Raw genomic sequence first — 23180 nt, 5'->3', positions numbered from 1 at the left:
CATGTATATGTTACTAGAAGGAACCGAAAAGACATTTGACCTCACTTCAGGTGCTTATAGTGGGAATTCATATCTTGTAATCTATTAAAAAATAATTTCATATTTTCTATAGTATTATTTACAAATAGCATTTTTAACAATACAAAAATGCAATATGTCTTATGCAAATGTGTACCCTAAGTATAGAGGTGGCTTTTAAAATTAAGTTGAGGTCAGGCACAGTGGCTCACGCCTATAATCCCATCACTTTGGGAGGCTGAGGTGGGAGGACAGTTTGAGATCAGGAGTTTGAGACCAGCCTGGCCAACATGGAGAAACCCCATCTTTACTAAAATCCAAAAAAAAAAAAAAAAAAACGGGTGTGGTGGTGCATCCCTGTAGTCCCAGCTACTCAGGGGGCTGAGGCAGGAGAACTGCTGGAACCCAGGAGGCGGAGGTTGCAGTGAGCCAAGATCCTGCCACCACACTCCAGCCTGGGTGACAGAATGAGACTCTGTCTCAAAAAAATAAAAAGTAAAAAATAAAAGAAAATGAAGTTGAAACTTTATAACTGCATATACGAGAACATGGCTTAGCCACTTAAAAAGGACACTTGATAAAACAAATATTTCAAATACAGTTGAGAGGTTTGGGATATTATCTTAATTTATCCTTATTTAACTGGAGCATATGGGATGTGATTAAAGGGAAAAAGAAAGATAAGTTGCATGAGTTTTGAAAACAATGAGTCTACACTCATTGTACGAATAGAAATTAGAAAGTCCTTAAACAGGCATGTCAGCCTACAACACGTTGTTTGTTTTTTTTTTTTTCTTCCCCCTAAGACATCACTGGAGAATCTGAGGCTTCAGGAGAAACTAAAAAAATCTAAGTATTTTTTCTTTTCTTTTCTTTTTTCTTTCTTTCTTTTTTTTTGAGACAAGAGTCTCACTCTGGAGTGCAGTGGCATGATCTCGGCTCATTGCAACCTCCACCTCCCGGGTTCAAGCGATTCTCCTGCCTCAGCCTCCTGAGTAGCTGGGATTACAGACGCTTGCCACCACACCCAGCTAATTTTTGTATTTTTAGTAAACATGGGGTTTCACCATCCTGGCCAGGATGGTCTTGATCTCTTGACCTCGTGATCTGCCTGCCTTGGCCTCCCAAAGTGCTGGGATTACATGCGTGCGCCACTGTGCCCGGCCAGTATTTTTTCTTTTACTTAACCAGCACCTTGGTTCATAGTTTGAATACTTAAAAAATAATTTTTATGGGCATGGTGGCTCATGCCTGTAATCCCAGCACTTTGTGAGGCCAAGGCAGGCAGATCACGAGGTCAAGAGATCGAGACCATCCTGGCTAACATGGTGAAACCCCATCTCTACTGAAAATATAAAAAGCTGGGTGTGGTAGTGCACGCCTATAGTCCCAGCTACTGTGGAGGCTGAGGCAGAAGAATTGCTTGAACCCAGGAAGTGAAGGTTGCAGTGAGCTGACATCACACCACTGTATCCCAGCCTGGAGACAGAGTGAGACTGTGTCTCAATAATAATAATAATAATAATGATTTTATTGTTCTTATTTTAATGGATCTATATTTTAATTTCTCTAAATAAATGACTATGAAGTAACTATGTTACCAATATACTTTCAACTTTTATTGAATGGTTGAAATAAAAATCAACTTTAAAACAGCAAAGTCTAAATTTCAGTTCATATAAGAAACTATGGGATATGACACTTTACTGTATATTGAGTTACAAAACTCTAGAATAAAATAAGGGGAACAAGTAGCTATCACAATGTTTTTATTATGTCCTCTTTCTAATTTCTCCCTTTTTTCCCATTTATTGAAATTATTTTCTAATTCCTTTGTTCTTAATTGCCTTTTTCATTCTATGTTCTCACTTTGGCAGAGTCTTAGACTTAAGAATCTACTTAAGACTTAGAAAAACTCAATGACTGAGTTTCTATATTCTGTTGTCTAGCCTAAAGATGCCCCTCTATTTCTTCAATTATCTTAAGATAACATACTTAAGACTTGAAGTAAATCAAGAATCTTTGACCTAGTTTCTCAAATACTTCCTAGATCTAATAGTTTTCAATTTTGAAAACAATTTCAAACATTCTCTTTAAGTGCAATATCCTCAAATCAGAGAATTTTGATCAATCCATGAATTTTTCCCAGAAAAACTCATGATTCATTGCTAACAATGTCAACACTACAAACAAAAACAACAAAAAAAGATTTTGTAAATTATTTTGTAAGAATATATTTTCATAACATTTAAAAATAACCCCTAGTCACCTTTGGGAGCTGTTTTAGTGGGTTAAATAGTATACCATAGAGTTTGGCAATTTTCTGGAAGTAGCATGCAAATCTACATTTTTCATGCTAATCTAGGGTTTCATGTGCCAGTAATAACCTTTCTGTTTCAAAAATCAGTATAGATGCAAATTTCCATGCCACAGTATTATCAGAGGGATTAAAACATATTTTCATTGCAAATATGCTAATGTTTCTCTTTAGAGACTCTGTGACCAGGAGTGAGAGTATGACCTTGATCTCACCCAGAAGGGCAAATGTTTGGAGGAGGAGCATGCAGGAGAGGAGCTGTGGAAAACCTTGGACCTTTGAAATAAATGGCTGTTTGGGAAGTAGAAAAATGCAAAAGGTAGAAAAAAAGTAGATAAAAGGAAAAAAAATCTACAGTAATGGTATGCTTACTGCATGGTTAGTTATGGTGTTAAGTAAAATGTCACATTAAATTCTCACAACTAATGAAGGAAGAATTAATTAGTTATAATCTACTATAGATCTTGCTTCCTCCCTCCTTGACACTCTGCAGATATGACTTCAATGAGGCTGGAATCAGTTATTTCCCTTCTCCAATCCTGACTACAACTTTGCAAGAAAGATGTAGCTGTAATTTCTACAATTCCAAGCCTATAACTACATTGTCTTTCAAGACAAATGGTAAGGAAATCAGCCAAAACATTTCTTAATGCTTCTTTTAAAGTTTATCCATATCTGATGCATGCTGTAGTAGGCAACAAAAAATCAGACGATGAACATTTCGTGATGTAACGTTCTCACAGTGAAGAGAATTCAGCTTTAAAAAGTTCACTCCATACTTTGGGAGGCTGAGGTGGGCAGACCATGGGTCAGGAGATTGAGACCATCCTGGCCAACATGGTAAAACCCCATCTCCACTAAAAATACAAAAATTAGCTGGACATGGTGGCAAGCGACTGTAATCCCAGCTACTCAGAAGGCTGAGGCAGGAGAATAGCTTGAACCCGGGTGGTGGAGGTTGCAGTGAGTCGAGATTGTACCACTGCACTCCAGCCTGGCAACACAATGAGACTCCATCTCAAAAAAAAAAAAGTTCACTTAATATACACCAAATTATCTCTGTTCAAGATAGTTACATCTGTAAGCTTTATTGTTCCACTAACCCTTCTCATCTCCCTAAAATGTTAATGTGCCATTTTTGTTCTTTACAGTGATCTTAGAAAACTTGCCTCAACAATAGCCCAGGCTGGGGTAGCTGGTATCCTCCATGAGCTTCTTTTACCTATCTAGGAACCAACCAGATTCATCCTTCTGAGAATATGCATTAATACCCATGGAGAAAATTCAAACTAGAGTCATGAGTAGCAGATCCCTACAGGAAACATCGAGTAACAATGATAGAAGTAATTATAAAGCGCTTGCTCTGCGCCTCGCACTGTTCTATTGCTTTCATTTTAGAAACAAGAAAATGAAGATACAGAGGTTTCAATAATGTTCCCAAAGTCAGAAATCTTAAAAAGAAAATAAAAGGGGCTATAACTGGGATTTGAATGCCAGCATTGTTACTCAGAGCTGGGTCTTAACCATGGCACTAGACCCCGCCATGGGAGAGACCCTGCGTTTGCATCTGCCCCTCTCCCCTACTCCTGAGGCTGCTTACCCTTGCATGGGATCCTGGAGGCCTGGGCGTAATTTAATTTAATGTGGTCCTTTGTAACTTGTAGGCAAATAAACTTTTCTAATGACAATCTTTTAAAGCTGATTTCCAATTCACCTCATAAAATACAGCTATAGATCAATAGCTATTCCCTTTTCTCATGTTTTCCTTCTCTTTAGAAAAATATCTTTTTCTTTCTCTGACAATAATCGTAGACTAATTTATTTAACTATTGAATTCTTCTGGAATCTCTGCTGTGTTTGAAGCATATTTTGTCAAGATGGACAATCCTAATGGATTTGGAGCATGATACTACAATTAAATACAATTTTTTTTTTTTTTTTTTTGAGATGGAGTTTCGCTCTTGTCACCCAGGCTGGAGCGTAGTGGCACGATATCAGCTCACTGCAACCTCCGCCTCCTGGGTTCACGCTATTCTCCTGTCTCAGCCTCCTGAGTAGCTGGGACTATAGGAGCACACCACTGTGCCCCTGACAATTTTGTATTTTTAGGAGAGACAGGGTTTCTCCATGTTGGCCAGGCTGGTTTTGAACTCCTGACCTCAGGGGATCCGCCCTCCTCAGCCTCCCAAAGGGCTGGGATTATAGGGCATGAGCCACCGCACCTGGCCTAAATCCAGTTGGTAACCTAATTTATTAACGCGTATCCTTTCTACTTTCTATTTTTTAAAAATACAAAACAGTGGACAAAATAGTATATCCTTTCTTTCTTGTATTATCTTCACCCTCTCCACCCCTTGCACGTCTTGCATTTCAAGAGCACAGTGAATCCTCAGCAAACACCCAGTGATTTCATTACTCTTCTTTTAGGTTTTAGGACACAAAAGTTTAAGAGCTCTAACCTTTATTAACTTGGAGAACATAGCTTCTGGAGACAGTTTAGTCTGTTCTAGGCCAACAAATATTTTTAAATATTGGGGTGGGAAGAATCTCGAGTTTATACAATAGAAAAGCTTCCATTTTTACAATATAACTCTCCCAAAGGGCAGAAATTCTTTGATGTTTCCCTTACAATTATCAACCAAGACTGGAAGGAAACATATTAAAATACTCATAACCAGAAAATGCTGAAATCCTCCTATTTGAAATGCACTAACACTAACAAACAAATTTCATGAGCAATCTCCACCTTAGATTTTTTTATAACTTGCCAAGGCCAGACAATCAGCAAAGGGTGTCATGGATTCCCCTACTGTTGAAAGTCGATGGATTTAAAAAAAGTTGGATAATGTAACCACAGAAGAAAATCCATTTGTACACAGAAAAGTGCCATATCTAAAACTTAACACATGGCTCAAAAGTAAAAGGTGTGAAATAACAGCTTTCCACCTAAGAAGCCTTGCTCTTTTGGGTCTCCAGACAGTAAATCTTCTGGCAGGATTAGAAGTAGTTAACTAAGAAATCCAAATTGGGAAATAACAAACTCTAACTTTGTTTTACATGATCAATATTGTTCAAGGAGTGATGTCATTGTTTGGGGCTTCTGCAAAGGCATTCCATGTCACTTCAGTTTTAATACCAGGCTGGAGCCTGCCTGGTCAGCCAGCATAAGCCAGATAAACACAGACCTGTAGTCTTTCTATTCATCTCCGGATAGTTACTCAGAAAGATTCTGGAAAATATGTCTATTACGAACTAAACATTTCACTTTTCATTTTATCCATGTGCCAGAAGTCCATTCCCTGGATAAACATTTTACAAACTGACACTCTAAAAGTCACTAAACATGATAAAGTATGTATGCATCAGTTCAGAACTGATTAAATATTTTCTCTTCCGTGACAAATGAATAGTTACATACTATGTGAAACCAGTGGAACCAACATTCCTTTTGCTTTCTTTCTCCCTTTTGTCTTTATTTTGCATGAAACATTAATTTTCCATTTCTACTCATTTGTTACGCAATCTTGGCTTTGCTAAAATACCATTCAAACAATATTACATGCAGAAATAGTATTTATTTTTTTAAATGTGTGATTTAAAGTTATTTTACAAATGTGTGTTCTACCATTATGATTTCTTGTCTTTTATTACTGGTTGTTTCCAATTCCTTTGGTATTATTCAAGTGAAATGAGGGAGGAGAGGAAATCTAGTGTATTCTCTTTAAGAACATTTTTTAAAAGATCCTATGAGATACACTGAGTACATTTTTAAACTATACAGTCAAATCTTTATCACATAGTAATGCCCAAATAAAGCAAATTACTTACTAATTCTCTAAGTTTAATTGTGCTGTTTGCTTCCTTATTAAACAAATTGACTATCATTTTATGGTCTCATCAGAAGATTAGTTTTCTAATCTTTCTAGATGTCTTTAGCTGCTGGAGGAAGAAAAAGGCTTCTAGTTTGCAACATGTGGCACAATCTCGGCTCACTGCATCCTCTGCTCCCTGGATTAGAGAGATTCTCTTGCCTCAACCTCCTGAGTAGCTGAGATTACAGGCGCCTGCCAGCACACCAGGCTAATTTTTTATTTTTTTATAGAGATGGAGTTCCACCATATTGTTCAGGCTGGTCTCAAACTCCTTGACTTCAGGTAATCTGCCTCTCTTGGCTCCCAAAGTGCTAGGGTTACAGGCGTGAACCACTGCACCCTGCCGTTTTTTAAGTTTTATATAAAAATTTTAATAGCATTCATGTCTTGTAGAAAAATACATACATCTTAAAATAAATGTTTTAATCTGTAGGAAAAGTCACAAACTTCCTAGAAAAAAAATGGCTTTAAAATGATAGGAGTGGTCCATACACATTACTTTGTTTGGCATTGCTCACAGAGGGTGTACACATTTCTCATCCTGATTTCCTTCATCCAGAATGTCACCTTCATTGACTAACAAGGGTAAGCTTTCTAACTTAATAGTTGCAATAGAATTCAAGTCTTACTTTCAGTCATTTCTATCAGCTTTACTGATGCCAGAATTAAATTTAGTGAAATCAAAGCAACTGACAGCTGGAATACACTGTTTTTCTAAAACCTTTTGTTTTTCTATGTCAAAAGCAAAATTCACCTAATATATAGTTTTTACCCACAGAATTTAAAGAAATAGAAGAAAAAAATCTGAAGAAAAATTTCAAGTTGCCCATAGATTATTAAATAATAAAGCAGATGTTATAACTCCCAGTCTCATTATTTTTAAAAATTTAAATATAAAGAAATGGACATTTATTAGATAAATGAAAAATTTCTACATTCTCTGCCTATGAGCTGACATAGACATTAAGTGACTCTGTAGGAAATAAAAACAATCACATTTGGTCTGGTGATACTTTTCCATAATTGAAGAAAGCCGTGTATGCTAATTAAAAATAAAATAGAAGCAGAAGCTGAAATAAACACACACAATGGGGATGAAGCCAATCTTAACAACATTCTGCTGAAATCCATCTTGTAATACAATATGATGGCTTGGCTTGCTCAATGAAATCATCTGAAGATGAGAATATATTCATGTGCTTTGCATTTGGGTTTTGGGTATGGTTCAAGACTCATCTGCCCAGATGCCTTACTTTGTAGGAGAACTAAAGAGTTCAGTTAAACTATTCCAAAGCTATACAGTTTTGCTCATGTGAAAAAGGAGCTCAAAGTTCCATTACTTTTGCTATTAATCTATAATCAATCTACTTTATAGATTAATAGCAAAAATGAATGAATGGAATTAGCACAAAAACTATTATGCTAACAAATATGAAAAATGATCTGACTTGATTTAAAAACATACTGACCATTGTTTGTTTTTAATATTATTTATAGAAGACAATTCTAATTATTTTCTTGATAAAAGTTCAGCTTATCCATTTTAAATGGGCCAAGAGTCAAGACATTTAAAACACGTACTAGAATGTAAAGACAAATGAGTATAATTCCTTTCAAAGCAAGCTGATAACGTGTATGTGTGAGGTTCGCAAAATATTTTCATATGGATAAACCTTCAAGAAAGATCTCTTAGGAGCCACGCCTGAAGAAGCTTTGCAAAGAACAAGACACTCCACTCCTATATCCGTGGAGGATGGAAGGAAGGGTGAGGTTATATTCCCTGTTACAGAGGATGAAGTGGAGGTCTGGGAATTGGGGACCTTTCTGTGACTTACTTGCTTGCAATTCTGGAGTGGCAGAGCTAGGCTAAGAGGAAATGTCAGCGTCCTGTCTACCACGCAACCCTGCCTTCTCTCATGATAACCTTGGTGAGCATACGGAACGCTAAATTGCCTCAGAAGTTTTGGGAAACTTCTCTTTCGGTACAGAAAAAGCTGTTCAGTCATTATGTGATCCGTCTTTGATCCACAAGGGATCTGATAGCCTAACTCAGCTATCACAATTATCTGTAAATAACTCTCAGTCATTTTTAAAAATCAAAGCACAAAAATTTTTCACCAGTTCGTCAGTGGATTTCTTGCCATGGGTGCAAAGTAAAACTAAACTGTCTTTAGCCGTTACAGCATCACTCAGATAAAAGCAGAATCTCTCCAACGAATTCCCTGGATTAGGCATCTGTCAATATATTCACAGAAATGTAACTTCCCTGTGTACGTTCTGTCTCAATGTCAAAGGGCTAAATGGAAGGCTGGAAAATGAAGAACAATTTTGTGGGTCCCTCTAAATCTTGCCTCCAAAATGAATTTCACCTGGTTTGTGACAATATGATATGTAGATCAAGATAAGAATAACCTATAATAAAAATAAAAGGTGGAATAGGAGACAGGAAAAATGTATGCCTAAATTCATACGCCTGGCTCTCCTCTCCCTCTAGGCCTTGCCAAGACAACTGAAATATTTAGAGAGAAAATACAATGAGGATCTGTATGTATGTTGTTCATTTGCATGTATGTACATATATTTATTTATTTATTTATTTATTTATTTTGAGATGGGGGTCTCACTCTGTCACCCAGGCTGGAGTGCAATGGTGCCATCTCAGCTCACTGCAACCTCTGCCTCTCAGGTTCAAGTGATTCTCCTGCCTCAGCTACCAGAGTAACTGGGATTACAGGCGCATGCCACCATACCTGGCTAATTTTTAAATATTTTTAGAAGAGACAAGGTTTCACTTTGTTGAGCAGGCTGGTCTCAAACTCCTGACCTCAGGCTACCCGCCTGCCTCGGCCTCTTAAAGTGCTGGGATTACAGGTGTGAACGCCATGCCCTCCCTGTGTATGTATTTTGTTTCAACTTTTGTTCTGTGCGGTGTAGGGGACGATGGAGAGTATATATAGTTTTGGCCAATTCAAGCAAAAGAGGAGCTCCGTAAAAAACTGAAGTTTTGGGTCCTAAAGAAATTTACATAGGGAGAGAGGACATATGGTGAGCCACTGTTGAGGTTGGGGTGTCCGATAAAATTTTTCAAGGCCTCAAAGCTGAGAAGGAGACCTGGGTCTCTAGAATCTGGGTCCAAGTTCAGCATTCCCTCAAAAGCCTGAGAGGAGGCAGCCTGCCAGCCGGCCTAGCAGAGTGGGAGCCTGCAATACACCAGGCAGAAATGTTTTGGCCTGTACGATACTAGAAGCAGTTAACTCGGCTGATGCTGGTCTGCTTACTTTGTGGATAGTAGACAGAACTGTATGAAGGACTACATGTGATTTTATTTTTTAGCCTAACTTCTTCCTGTGAGCTGCTCCTGGACTAGATATCTTACTGTTTCGCCAGTGGTGGTCAGAGGCTCCCTAGTGCCAGGGAGGCTTGTAGCATATGTTCATGGATTCCTACACAGCTTGGGGATCGTTTTCAAGTCAGCCTGACCTCCTGGTCTGATGCTCTTTAGTGGCTACAGCCTAGTAAGCTTACGTACGGCCTTCCAACCTCTGGGACTATGCTTCCACAAGGATCCCTCTTGCCCATCTTCTTCCCTTGATCTGTTAAACTTCTGATTGCTCAGCCATGTTGCTTGTTGCTGCTGTATCATGGGGCTACAAATGCCCTCTCAATTGCTCTCCATCTAGACCTCTATTGCTTCAGACAAAGATCCTAGGTATGAAATTCTTCATGTTCTGTTCCAAACAAAATCAGCCTTCTCGAGCAGATCTGTAGACCTCTGGGCAGGATTTCTGTGCACCTGCACAGGGTTAAAGCTAGGATTAGGACAGTTGTCCACTCCTTTCAAAGCGACACTCCTGCTGTGTAAGCAGGAACTGAGGTTGGGGCCCCTCGTCTTCATGGATTCTCCCTCCCCATGTAGAATCTCTGCCCTAAAAGTCAGCTAGAGTGGAAGCACTGGGTCCCGGCATTCTTGGTCTGCTCCACCTGAGCTGGAGTGTTCACTCTTTAAGTAAGGAAGAGTTGAGAAAGGGAGCCCCTTCTTGTCTGCATCTTTAGTCTGGAACAGAACTTCTGCAGGAAGCTGGAGGTGGTGGGGGGAGCAATTCCAGCAGCCTGCTGACCCACGGAGAAGCCATAGCCTCAGAGTAGGAGCTTGGGCGAGTGGAAGTCCTTATCATTGTGACCAGAGTGTCTGGATTAGAGCTCCTGTGGCAGCTTCTGCAAGACGTAGCAGGACACAATGGGTGGTGATTCCAGTGCCTTAGACACTCACTGTTCTTATCCTGATTTAGTAGATTTTCTTGGATGGATGATCCCTTCCCCAATTGCTGAATTCCCGTAGAACATTTTCTAGACGTGTTAAATAACTGTTTTATATGGTTTTCTCCAGTTTAATGGTTGTTGTGAAGAGAATTCATGCTAAAAGTCTCCCAAGCTCAGGTATTTTGGTAAATGGAAGGGAAGGAAATTTTGAAAAGCTCTTATGAAGCTGATGCTCTCCATACATATTTAACTCATTTAACCTACTTAATGAGTTAAGTCATGAACTGAACACCACATTTATAATGTGGACATTGTTTCTGGTTTTTTTTTTTTTTTTTTTTTTTTTTTTTTTTTTTTTTTTTCCCCCTCCTACAGATAAGGTCATGGATTCAAAGGCTGAGATAAATCCTTGGAGCCACCATGTCAGCAGTTTGGAGCCAGCACCAAAATACAGATCTGATTCCAAAATCTACTTTCCATAATCATGCCAGGCTGCCCAGTGCTCTGGTCCACGGAGACAGTGAGAAACACGAAAACAAAGAAATACATTGCCTGAGTCTGAAATCTGTCTCTGGTTTCTAATTCTACCACTAAACTTTTTATAATTTCTGATTACAAAAATAATGTGAAAATAATATAGTGATGAACATCTATGGCTCTCTTGGGACTAAGCATCTTACAGAGATCAGTTCATTTAATTCTCACCTACAAAGTAGATACTATTTTCCTGGGGTGATGGGACTGGTCTAAAGTCACAGAGCTATCTCGTGTAAGAGGCAGGATCAGACGCAGAAGGCCAGAGGATCAGAGTTACACTGCTTTCCTGCATAGAATTACTACTGATTGTTGCCCTGGTTACATAGGACTCCTGAGAAAATGGCACAGGGACTTATTTCTTTGAAGAAACGTCAAAAGTTCCACGAGACTCATTATTCTTATTTTTACTTTTGAATTTTGGAGTGCATGGTTTAATTATAAAAGATGGCTCTTTTACTAGCAATTTTGTCATTCACCAGTAATTTTTTCATGCAACTCACTGAAATTTCTGATTTTGTAATTTGAGGCCTTTGATCTCTGCTTTTGCCTTTCATAGAAACTGGCCAATTCTGTTTACTAGTTTGCTAAGACAATATTTTATATAACAAGCCAATAACTACTAAATACGTAATATCTGTTCAGAGAATAAAAGATGTTGCCAGCCAGTACACTGGCTCATGCCTGTAATCCCAGCACTTTGAGAGGCTGAGGCGGGCGGACCACCTGAGGTCAAAAGTTTGAGACCAGCCTGGCCAACACGGCAAAACTCCATCTCTACTAAAAATAAAAAAATAAATAGCTGGATGTGGTGGCACACACAGGTAGTTCTAGCTACTCGAGAGGCCGAGGAATGAGAATTGCTGGAACCTGGCAGATGGAGATTGCAGTGAGCTGAGATGGCGCCACTGTCCTCCAACCTGGGTGACAGAGCAAGACTGTCTCAAAAAAAAAAAAAGAAGAAGATCTTGCCTACTAAAGTAATAATCTTTTTCCTCAGGGCTGACAAGGCTTTTCTTTAGAAATTATGATAGTTAATTTTATGTGTCAACTTGACTAGGTCATAGTGCCCATTTTGGGGTCAAACACCAGTCTAAACGTTATTGTGAAAGCAGTTTTTAGGTGTGGTTAACTTTTGTTATTTTTGAGATGGAGTCTCTGTTATGCAGGCTGGAGTGCAGTGGCATGATCTTGGCTCACTGCAACCTCCGTCTCCCGGTTTCAAGTGATTCTTCTGCCTCAGCTTTCGGAATCGCTGAGATTACAGGTCCTCCCACCCCACCCCACCCCACCCCACCCAAGCAATTTTTTTGTATTTTTAGTAGAGATGGGGTTTTGACATGTTGGTCAGGCTGATTGACCAGACTGGTCTCAAACTCCTGACCTCAGGTGATCAGCTTGTCTCAGCCTCCCAAAGTGCTGGGATTACAGGCATGAGCCTCTGTGCCTGGTTTACATGTGGTTAACACTTAAATCACTAGGCACTGAAAAAAGCAAATTCCCCTTTATAACATACTGGGTTTCCTCCAGTCAGTTGAAGACCTCAATAGTCAGGTTCCTGAATATGCAAGAATTCTGTCTCTAGACTGCTTCAGACTCAAGACTGCAACATTACAAGGAACTTAAACAAATCAACAAGCAAAAAACAATCCAGTTAAAAAAAATAGGCAAAAGATATACATAGACGCTTCTCAAAAGACGACATACAGGTGGCCAACGAACATGAAAAACTGCTCAACATTGCTAATCATCAGAGAAATGCAAATCAAAATCACCTTGAGATACTATCTCATACCAGTGAGAACGGCAATTATTAAAGTCAAAACGTAACAGATGTTGGTGGTGCTGTGCAGAAAAGGGAATGCTTGTACACCATTGGTGGGAATGCAAAGTTGTTCAGCCACTGTGGAAAGCAATTTGGAGATTTCTCACTCCTTGAACTGAAAACAGAACTCTAATACCATTCGACTGAGCAATCCTACTATTGGGTATACACTCAAAGGAAAATAACTCATTCTGTCAAACACACACACACACACACACACACACACACACACACACACACACACACGTATATTTATCACAGCACTATCCACAATAGCAAAGACATGGAATCAACCCAGGTGCCCGTCAGCAGTGGATTGGCTAAAGAAAATGTGCCATACATACATCATGGAATATGAGTGATATATAATGATTCATAAACTATAAAATGAATAAAATCCTGTTTTTTGAAGGAACTCAGATGTCTCTGGAGACCATTATCATAAGCGAATTAATGCAAGAATAGAAAACCAAATACTGCCTATTCTCACTTATAAGTGAGAGCTAAACACTGATCACACATAGACGTAAAAATTGGAATAATAGACACTGAGGATTACTAAGCAACATAGGGGGAGCATGGCCTCAAAAGCCACCTATTGGGTACTATGCTCAATACCTGCCTAATGGCATCATTTAGATTCCAAACCTCAGTCATGCAATACACCCATGTAATAGACCTGCACGTGTGCCCCTTAATCTAAAATAAAAGTTGAAATTTTAAAAAAGAAAAAAAAAGATTGCAAGATCAACTCCTACCGGAATTGCCAGCTTGCCCTAATTTTTTGGTTTTCCAGTGCATATAAAGTTATGTTTACATTATACTATAGTCTATTAAGTATGCAACAGAATTACGTGTAAAATACAAAATACATACTTTATTAGCAGACACTTTGTTATTAAAAAATGCTAATGGTCCTGTAATCCCAGCACTTTGGGAGGCCGAGGTGGGTGGACCACGAGGTCGAGAGATCGAGACCATCCTGGTCAACATGGTGAAACCCCGTCTCTACTAAAAATACAAAAAATTAGCTGGGCGTGGTGGCGCGTGCCTGTAATCCCAGCTACTCAGGAGGCTGAGGCAGGAGAATTGCCTGAACCCAGGAGGCAGAGGTTGCAGTGAGCCGAGATCGCGCCATTGCACTCCAGCCTGGGTAATAAGAGCGAAACTCCGTCTCAAAAAAAAAAAAAATGCTAATGGTTATCTAAGTCTTCAGTGTGACTCAGTAACTTTTTGATGTTGATGACTATTGACTGACTGGAATGGTGGTTGCTGAAGACTGGGGTGGCTGTGACAATTTCTTAAAATAAGGCAATAATGAAATCTGCCACATCAATTCACTCTTTCACAAAAGATTTCTCTGTAGTATATGATGCCATTTGATAGCACTTTACTTTCTTTCAAAATTGGAGTAAATCCTCTCAGACCCTGCTGCTGCTTTGTCAACTAAGCTTATGTAATCTTCTAAATTCTTTGTTGTCATTTCAACAGTGTTCACAGCATCTTACCATGAGTAGATTCCATCTCAAGAAACTACTTTCTTTTCTCATTCATAAGAAGTAACTGCTCATCTGTTCAGGTTTTGCTACGAGATTGCAGCAATTCAGTCAACACCTTCAGACTCTACCTCAAATTCTCTATTTCCACCATATTTGCAGTTACTTTCTCCGCTGATGTCTTGGAATCCTCAAAACCATCTGTGAGGATCAAAATGAACTTCCAAATTCCTGTGAATGTTGGTATTTTGACCTGCTCCATGAATTATCAACGTTATTGATGGCATATGGAATGGTGAATCCTTTCGGGAAGGTTTCAATTTACCTTGCCTAGATCTGTTAGAGGAATCACTACCTATGGCAGCTATAGCCTTACCAAATGTATTTCTTAAATAGTAAGACTTGAAAGTCAAAATTACTCCTTATCCATGAGCTACGAAATGAATGTTGTGTTAGCAAGCATCGAAGCATGATTCTCTTTGTACGTCTCCATCAGAGCTCTTGGGTGACCAAGTGCATGGTTCATGAGAGGTCCTATTTTAAAGGGAATATTTTCTGAGCAATGGGTCTCAGTAGTGGGTTTAAAATATTCAGTACCCTATGCTATAAACAGATGAGCAGGCTTTGTTGTTCCATTTATACAGCACAGGCAGAGGAGATTTGGCATAATTCCTAAAGGCTCTAGTATTTTCAGAATGGTGAATGCACATTGGCTTCAACTGAAAGTTACCAGCTGCATTATCCCCTAACAAGACACTCATCCTGTTCTCTGAAGCTTGATTTATTAAAAAATTAGTTAATTAATTAATGAGAGTGAGTCTCCCTCTGTCACCCAGGCTGGAGTGCAATGGCACAATCTTGGCTCACTGCAACCTTTGCCTCCTGGGTTCAAGTGATTCTCCTTCCTTAGCCTTCCAAGTAGCTGGGATTACAGGCCTACACCACCATCCCTGGCTAATTTTTGTATTTTTAGTAAAGATGGGGTTTCACCATGTTGGCCAGACTGGTCTCAAGCTCCTGACCTCAGTTGATCTGCCTGCATTAGCCTCCCAAAGTGCTGGGATTACAGGCATGAGTGACCGAACCCAGCCTTGTTCTCTGAAGCTCTAAAGTCAGGCATTGACTTCTTCTCTCTAGCACTGAAAGTCCTAGATGGTATCTTCTTCCAATAGAAGATGTTTCATCTACATTGGAAATACGTTGTTTAGCTACTTTCATCAATTAACTTTGCTATATCTTCCGGGTAACTTCTTGCAGCTTCTCCATCAGCACCTGTTGCTTCACTTTGCACTTCTTTACTACAGAGAAGGTTTCTTACCTTAAACTTCATGACCCCACTTCCACTGGCCTCAAACTTTTCGTCTATAGTTTCCTCTCTTATCTCAGCCTTCACAGAACTGAATAGAGTTAGGGCCTTGCTCTGGATTAGGCTTTGGTTTAATGGAATTGAAATCGGCACAATGGTCCCATAGAACTGATGTTTATGATTTAATTTGAATAAACATAGAAATTGACCCTCCTAGTCTTGAAACTTGAGAAAGTTACATGTGCCTTTTTTGAGTTTCTTTCTCAGGAAACCAACCATCAGGCTTCCGAGATAGTATTAAGGAGCTGAAACTCACCAGATCACTGCATCTGGACAAAGAGAGGCCAGACCCTTCACCCATTATGATGCCTAACCCACCAGCTGCTTGCTGCTGACCACCTCTTCTTCCTTACCTCTCCCTAACTTCTGTTCTCCCACACATGGTTACATTTCTTCCCTGCTATATAAATCCCTAATTTTAGTCAGTCATGGAGATGGATTTGAGACTGATCTCCCAGTGCCTTGGCTGCAGAACACAATTAAAGCCTTTGTCCCTGGCAATACTCATCTCAGTGACTGGCTTTCTGTGTGGCAAGTAGCATTCCTAAACCAACCCCCTGGCATTTTGTTAACAGAATACTGTGGACGGTTTGATCTTCTATTTAGACCACTAAAACTTTCCCCATATCAGCAAGAATGCTGTTTTGCTTTCTTAGCATTCATTGAACAGACTTATCATTCCTTGAAACAGACTTTTAATTTCCTTCAAGAGCTGCTTCTTTGCATTCATAACTTGACTGTTTGGCACTAGAGGTCTAGCTTTGGGCCTATCTTGGCTTTTGATATACCTTCCTCATTAAGGTGAGTCATTTCTAGCTTTTGTTTTAAAGTGAGAGATGTGTGACTCTTTCACTTGAATACTTAAGAGGCCATTGTTGGGTAATTAACTGGCCTAATATTGTTGTGTTTCAGGGAACACACAGACCTGAGGAGAGGAGAGAGGCAAAGGAATAAGCTGGCTGATGGAGCAGTTAGAACATACAATATTTTTATATTACATTTGCCATCTTATATGGGTCAGGTCATGGTGTCCCAGAACAATTACAATAGCAACATAAAAGATCAGTGATCACAGATCACTTGTAGTAACAGATAATAAAAATAAAATTGGAAATATTACAAGAATTACCAAAATGTAACACAGAGACACGAGGTGTGCACATGCTGGCGGAAACATGGCACCCATAGACTTGATAGAAACAGTTGCCATGAACCTTCAATTAAAAAAAAATACAATTATCTGCAAAGCACAACAAAGAGAAGTCCAATAAAATAAGGTATGCCTTTGTGTGTATGTGTGTGTGTGCGCGTGTGTGCGTGTGTGCGTGCGTGCGTGCGTGTGTGTTTATATCTGTTTCACCAGTTTGTTCTTTTTTTCTAGAGAACTCTAATGAATATAGAGAGATGGGAGAAGAGAAAATTGAGGCAGAGAAGCAGGGAGATTTCTGAGATACTTTTCTATATTTACCCATAATTGCAAGCCTCCATTCCGGAAATAAAGGTGCATCCAAGGGATGCTCATGGCTTCCTACCTAGACTTCATTTTTGAATATGGAAGTTAGATAGTTTTTTTTTTTTTAATAACTAAACTCTGAAACAGGTTCTTGCTATCTTCCTTCTTCCATGTATTTCCACAGTTCTAAATCCCATGTGAAAGAGAAGATGCTAAGTTATGCACAATAATTTGGTATTTGACAGAATTATGTACCCAAAGTAACAAAAATAAAATTCAGAAGTTCATGGTGGATTTAGAGCCCACCATTTTATTAGATTTCTTTTTGTTTTACGTTTGAAAATTAAAATTGAAGTAATAATTGGTTCCTTAAGATGAAATATATTTAGCATGTTGGAAATAAAGTAATTTCTCACCATTTATGAGTCTCTGTCAGTGAATTTTCCTCTGCCTCTTGGTCAATTTTGGCTGAAAGTGCAAGAAAATAAAAGTACATGAGATTAAGTGATAAGTTGTTACACTATTTCAAGCAACATCTGCTCTAAATAACTTATTTTAATCACTAATTCCATTGTAGTCCAACCAGAAGCTTATTTCAGATCTATGACTGTCATAGACACATGATTTAAATGGTTCTACTTAATTTTAATTAAGGTGATTTTATTGTATTGACACAGACAAGATATATTATCTAATCAAAAATTTCAGATTCTGAAAAAATTTCTTTAACTTGTTCACATTAAGCTAGGAAAACACTAATTTCATATTTATATCAGATGTGTCAGTGTTTAAATGCCAATGATTAATTGAAAATAATTCCCTCAAGCAAAGGTGTAAACACGACATCAAAACAACAACAAAACTGAAACAGAAATGGTATGTGACACTCCTCAGTTAGGTTAAGAATTTTGAACTCATTTCAATAGTTCATACCAGACAACAGGCGACCAGATAATGGTCTGTTCCGAAAAGGGGAATGTGATAATATATCCCTTTACTTGCTATCATTTTTATTTAAAAATAAAGAATTGTAGTCTGATACAAACCCAACAATCAAATTTGAGAAGATTAAATCAATATTTCAAATTGCTTGAAATAACATAGGAACTCCATCACTTAAAGTATGGTGGTGACTTCAATTGTTTTTTGACAAGTAAGCATTCTAGGAATTACGTGGTACTTCACTTCCACCCATTTCCCACACCTCCATACATATTAATATATGTTTGACATGGAAATTCTGAATATACTCTTATTTCATGCAATGTGCTCTGTTATTTTTGGTCTATTCTATTAGATTTTAAAACATTAGTTGGGACCTGCTACATTGATTTTATGACTCACTAACAATTTGTGGCCCACAGTTTGAAAATCACTGAGCAGGCTGGGCATAGTGGCTCATGCCTGTAATCTCAGCACTTTGGGAGGCTGAGGTGGGTGGATCATGAGGTCAGGAGTTCAAGACCAGCCTGGCCAATATGGTGAAACCCTGTCTCTACTAAAAATATATATTTTTTAAATTAGCTGGGCATGGTAGTGCGTGCCTATAGACCCAGTTGCTTGGGAGACTAAGGCAGGAGAATCACTTGAACCCAGGAGGGGGAGGCTGTAGTGAGCTGAGATCATGCCATGGCACTCCAGCCTGGGTGACAGAACAAGACTCCATCTCAAAAAAAAAAAAAAAAAGAAAGAAAGGATAAAAAGAAAAATTAAAATGTGGAAAATAAATCCTGGGACTAGTGAAAGAAGAAGTTGTCTTTTTCTTATCATTCCTCTTTGGGTCACATGTGGGACCATTTGGAGAACTTAGAAGACATAGTGGAGCAGGGCAAATTGATGATTAAAAAATGGGACTGCGCATGAAATAAAACCCATGGCACTCGGGAACTGTCCGTGTCTCTGTCACTACTTACAACACAACAGCACAGCTTAGGCTAGTTTGTTTTACAACCTCAAGACAGTGTTCTTCAAAGGTTTGCATGGTATCTGCAAAGTCATAACCAAGCGTCATGCTGCCACTCTTTGCCAGGATTTTCAGGATTTAACAGGGATCATTTGAGGTGGAAACGGATTTTTTTTTTCTTTTTTCCTTTCCTTTTTTGTACTTTAGATTGTTTGGATGGATAAACTTACAGGTCAATTGTTGACTATATTAAAAAACAGAATGAATATTTTACAATTTTTACTTGGAAAAGGCTCCAGCATGAACATATTGTTTCATAAAAATCTGCTCTGGGTTGCCTAGCATAAAAGATTATTTGCTTCCAGAAACAATTCTAGGAATACAGGTTTGTTTAGGTAAAATAACAAAAGGACTACAACGCCTAGTATTTCCAGGAAGGGTATTTTTGCAATTGCCCTCACATATCTTTGCTATTTCTTTGCAAAGTACAGAGATGAAGGCAAATTAGAAGAAAAAATTTCTAGACTATTTTAGAAGGTTAAAGTAAATGATTTATGAAACTTAAAACACACTACAGTAAAACAAGATATCAGAAATCTGTATTCGATGCCTGATTTTGCCACTTAAATTAGCTCTGTGACTTTAGGCAGATTCATTTGTTAACATATACAAAATATTTAGCACGATGCCTCCAATAATCAGTAGAAACTTAATAAATATTCTTTGAAAATTTTGGACCTCAAGATCTCTAAATTCTTAAAGTGATATCATACATAATGTTTTACTGGGTAAGTCAACTAATACTTTATTGTATTCTACTGTCATATTCAATAAAGAAAACACATAGTTTTTCAAAGTCATAAGCCCCTAAATTGTGTTGAGTGGAATAAAGTTAAGTTTTACTTGTTTGTGATGATTTCTTTAGATGTTCACCAAAACAGCTCTTGCTTAGTTGCGTGAGCAAGTTCGGCTGAAACAAAAACTTTAATCCAATCTGGCAGAAGACTGATTTCTTATCAAGCGAACAAAACATGAAACCAAACCTTCTTACCAAACCTAAAAGCCATATCACAATTATAAAGGCACACTGGAATAAGAAAAAATCTTTTTAAATGCTCTATTATTCATTATTTTACATAATTTTGACGCTAAAGGGATTTGTGTATTCAAACTATAATCAGCTTTGATAAACAGTCAAATGAGAGATCAAAGAAAGCACATTAGAGTACGCAATACAATTCCTGATGTAGAGTCAACAATTCAAAGAACTGAACAGATTTCCTTTGTATAGCAATCTTAGGAAAAAGTTTCTGAAAAGTTAGGGTGCAATTCCATTTTATGGAAAAACAGAGATACCTTTTTCCAACATGCTGCTTGTGTAAACGCCCCATTAATATTTTGTTCTCACAATTATTTTTTTTTTGAGACAGGATCTCGCTTTGTCACCCAGGCTGGAGTGCAGTGGTGCAACATGGCTTATTGCAACTTGCAATTCCTCCTGCCTCAGCCTTCCAAGTAGCTGCGATTACAGTGTGTGACACCATGCCTAGCTAAATTTTTAAATCTATTTTTCGTAGAGAAGAGGGTTTCGCTCTGTTGCCCAGGGTGGTCTCAAACTCAGAGGCTCAAGCGATCCTTCCTTCTTGGCCTTTCCAAGTGTTGAGATTACAGGCGTGAGCCACCATGCTCGGCCAGTAATTCTTTTAAATGTACTTATGATGTTAACTTAGTGACAACTGAAGGATGAGGTTGCTTTACATAGTGAGGATGAACCTTCGAAAACCAAAATAAAATGTAATTCAATCAGTGAAAATTAAGATATCATTTGGAATAAAATAATTCTGCCATTCATTTATGGAGCAAGCAAGCTAATTACATGCAGTGACGCCAATCAGACCAGTTGAGATTTTCAGTTTAGAAACCACTTTGATGGGCTATGTGCTGCACCGTTAAATGCACAGGTTTTCAAACATGACTTTGCTGAAGGTAACACAGAAAATAAGGCGGTTTTCTATTTACAACAACTTATTGTTATTTAATTTCCTAGTGTATTGTTTTCCAGAAATATAAAAATTATTTTCAGATAATTTCTAATGGCATAGATGGTTTTGCAGTTTTGAAAGCCAGTGTAACTTTTAGCAGCAGTTTCTCACATATTGATAATCAATTATTAATAAATTTCATTTAAAGTATGCCAAGTAAATTGCATAAAAGACATATAAAATATTTCAATCTTCTACTACAAGATTCCCAACTCTTTAAAGTATACACCTCATTTCTTCTTGACACATCAAATGATAGGATGGTAGATTGCGGTCATTCATAATCAAGATAATCCCAGGCAGCTAAAGCAGCATTTATAATAGACGAATAGGCACAAGGCTTGGTTGATGATCTTCATATTGTCATCAAATCACTGAGTTTTCTGTGCTACTGTCTACCAGTGATTCTTGACCACTTTTGACAGAAGAATTTTTATGACACCTAATGGATATCACTGTCCAAGAGGATCCCAGATCTCTGAGAGCAATCACCTCTCCTCCACCTCGTCCCATACAAGCTACACGTTTTTCTAAATGCTTACACTTTGCAAGGTCTTTCTTCCATTCTGCCTCTCATTGTCAAATCTCACAAGGGTCGGTGCTGGGAGCTAGTAGATGAGCGTTAGTCTGGGAAATCTGGGTGTGAATTGTAGTGCAAACACTGAATTGCAGATTTTAATAACTTCAAATAATTGCTTCTTTGATGTAATAACTTTTATTCATCATTAAAACAGGGTAATAATTTCTTTTTCTTTGAGTTGTGTCTTGATTTAGTAAGATAATGTATAAATCACCTGGTGACTGTTCATACTCTTCATGTCTTTCCTTTACATCCACATCGGTATTACTCGAAAATAGGATGGAGATATGCTGCTTGCAATATGTAAAAAGTCTTCCATTGTAGGACTCTCACATGTTTTCTTGTTAATTTTTCTATACAGAATCCAGATGCTGAATTAAAAATATACTTTGCTAAAATAAGGTTGTCTCTTTACAGCAACAGAGAAATTATGGCCCAAGACCTTTATAAAACCATGGGATAGCTTTAAAGTATATTTAAGAGCTTTTATTTTTATTTAATTTGTGTGTATAGTTGTTTTAATTGGCCTAGAATAGAGAAGTCCAATGCCGACAGTTTAAGCAGAGGCCAACAGCGCCTCAGACCCTTCTCCACTTTTTAAAGGCATAGCAGTAAATAAAATTGCACAATGGATAATATTTTAGGTGAATTTAGTGTGAACCTGATGAAATCTAAAAGACAAAATGACTTTAAAAAATATTTAATTCTCTTCTAAAGCTGACCTTTTTATTCCAAACATTCTATGGGCAATTATTCATAGCTTGATGTTTGAGATCCACTGCCAAGAAAATGTTCTGAGATAGAGTGTACTGGAGACAGAATTAGTAGCAAAGTAAAGTAAGAATCAAGACTGTAAAATAAAGCAATCCATTCTCTACTGACACTGGAGGAAAGGGACAGGATGATGTAGATGAAGAAAAAAAGGCAACGATGAAAAGTGGTTTATAATGACAGTCCTCAGAGAATACTGGTAACTCTTATTTGAATAGACCTAAAATTGCAGCTCCTTAGGGAAGTTGATCAATGACTGCACCTGTTATTTTAGGGATGATGTTCCCCCTTTTGCCCACCCCGCAAATCTCAAATGCTAGAGATTTGCAATATGAGGCAGAGAAAGCTTGTAGTTGGAACCATACAATAAAAGAAACACCAAATGTTTTAGGAGGCAGCCTTTATTTATTTGGTTACTTTTCTTTCCATCTATTTATTTTAGAGTTAGGGGCATGAGATTATCCTTTCGGTCTGATCCTACTAAAGAGACATTGGCTCAGACAGTCCTGTACCACTGAACATGCATCTGATTTAAAACAGTGATTTAATTGTTCTGTTACAGAACTTTTGCATTTGATAATGTCTTTGCATTTGGAGTAGGTAATATATCATACTCCACATCTCTACCTCCACAAATACTTTCTGGTGGTTGTTGTCCTACTAAGTTACTACTTTGACCCAGTGATTAGTGTCTGTAGTTGCTGTCTGGCTCCAGACTCTTTTGCAATGTGAAATATTTCTGC

General features: G+C 38.1%; 1 protein-coding gene across 1 annotated transcript in view; it reads right to left on the bottom strand.

Moving 5' to 3' along the window:
- The window catches only part of FMN2 (formin 2), a 381705-nt gene that overhangs the window by 65524 nt on the left and 293001 nt on the right, over positions 1 to 23180 (bottom strand). The window contains exon 15 of the mRNA XM_039464306.2: positions 17558 to 17609. Within this exon, the coding sequence (XP_039320240.2) occupies positions 17558 to 17609 (52 nt within the window). The remainder of the gene's footprint in view (positions 1 to 17557; positions 17610 to 23180) is intronic.

The sequence above is a fragment of the Saimiri boliviensis genome, chromosome 14, assembly GCF_048565385.1.
Source record: "Saimiri boliviensis isolate mSaiBol1 chromosome 14, mSaiBol1.pri, whole genome shotgun sequence".
NCBI lineage: Eukaryota > Metazoa > Chordata > Mammalia > Primates > Cebidae > Saimiri > Saimiri boliviensis.
The sequence above is the reverse complement of the archived record's forward strand: the minus strand, read 5'-3'. Positions and strand labels throughout refer to the sequence as shown.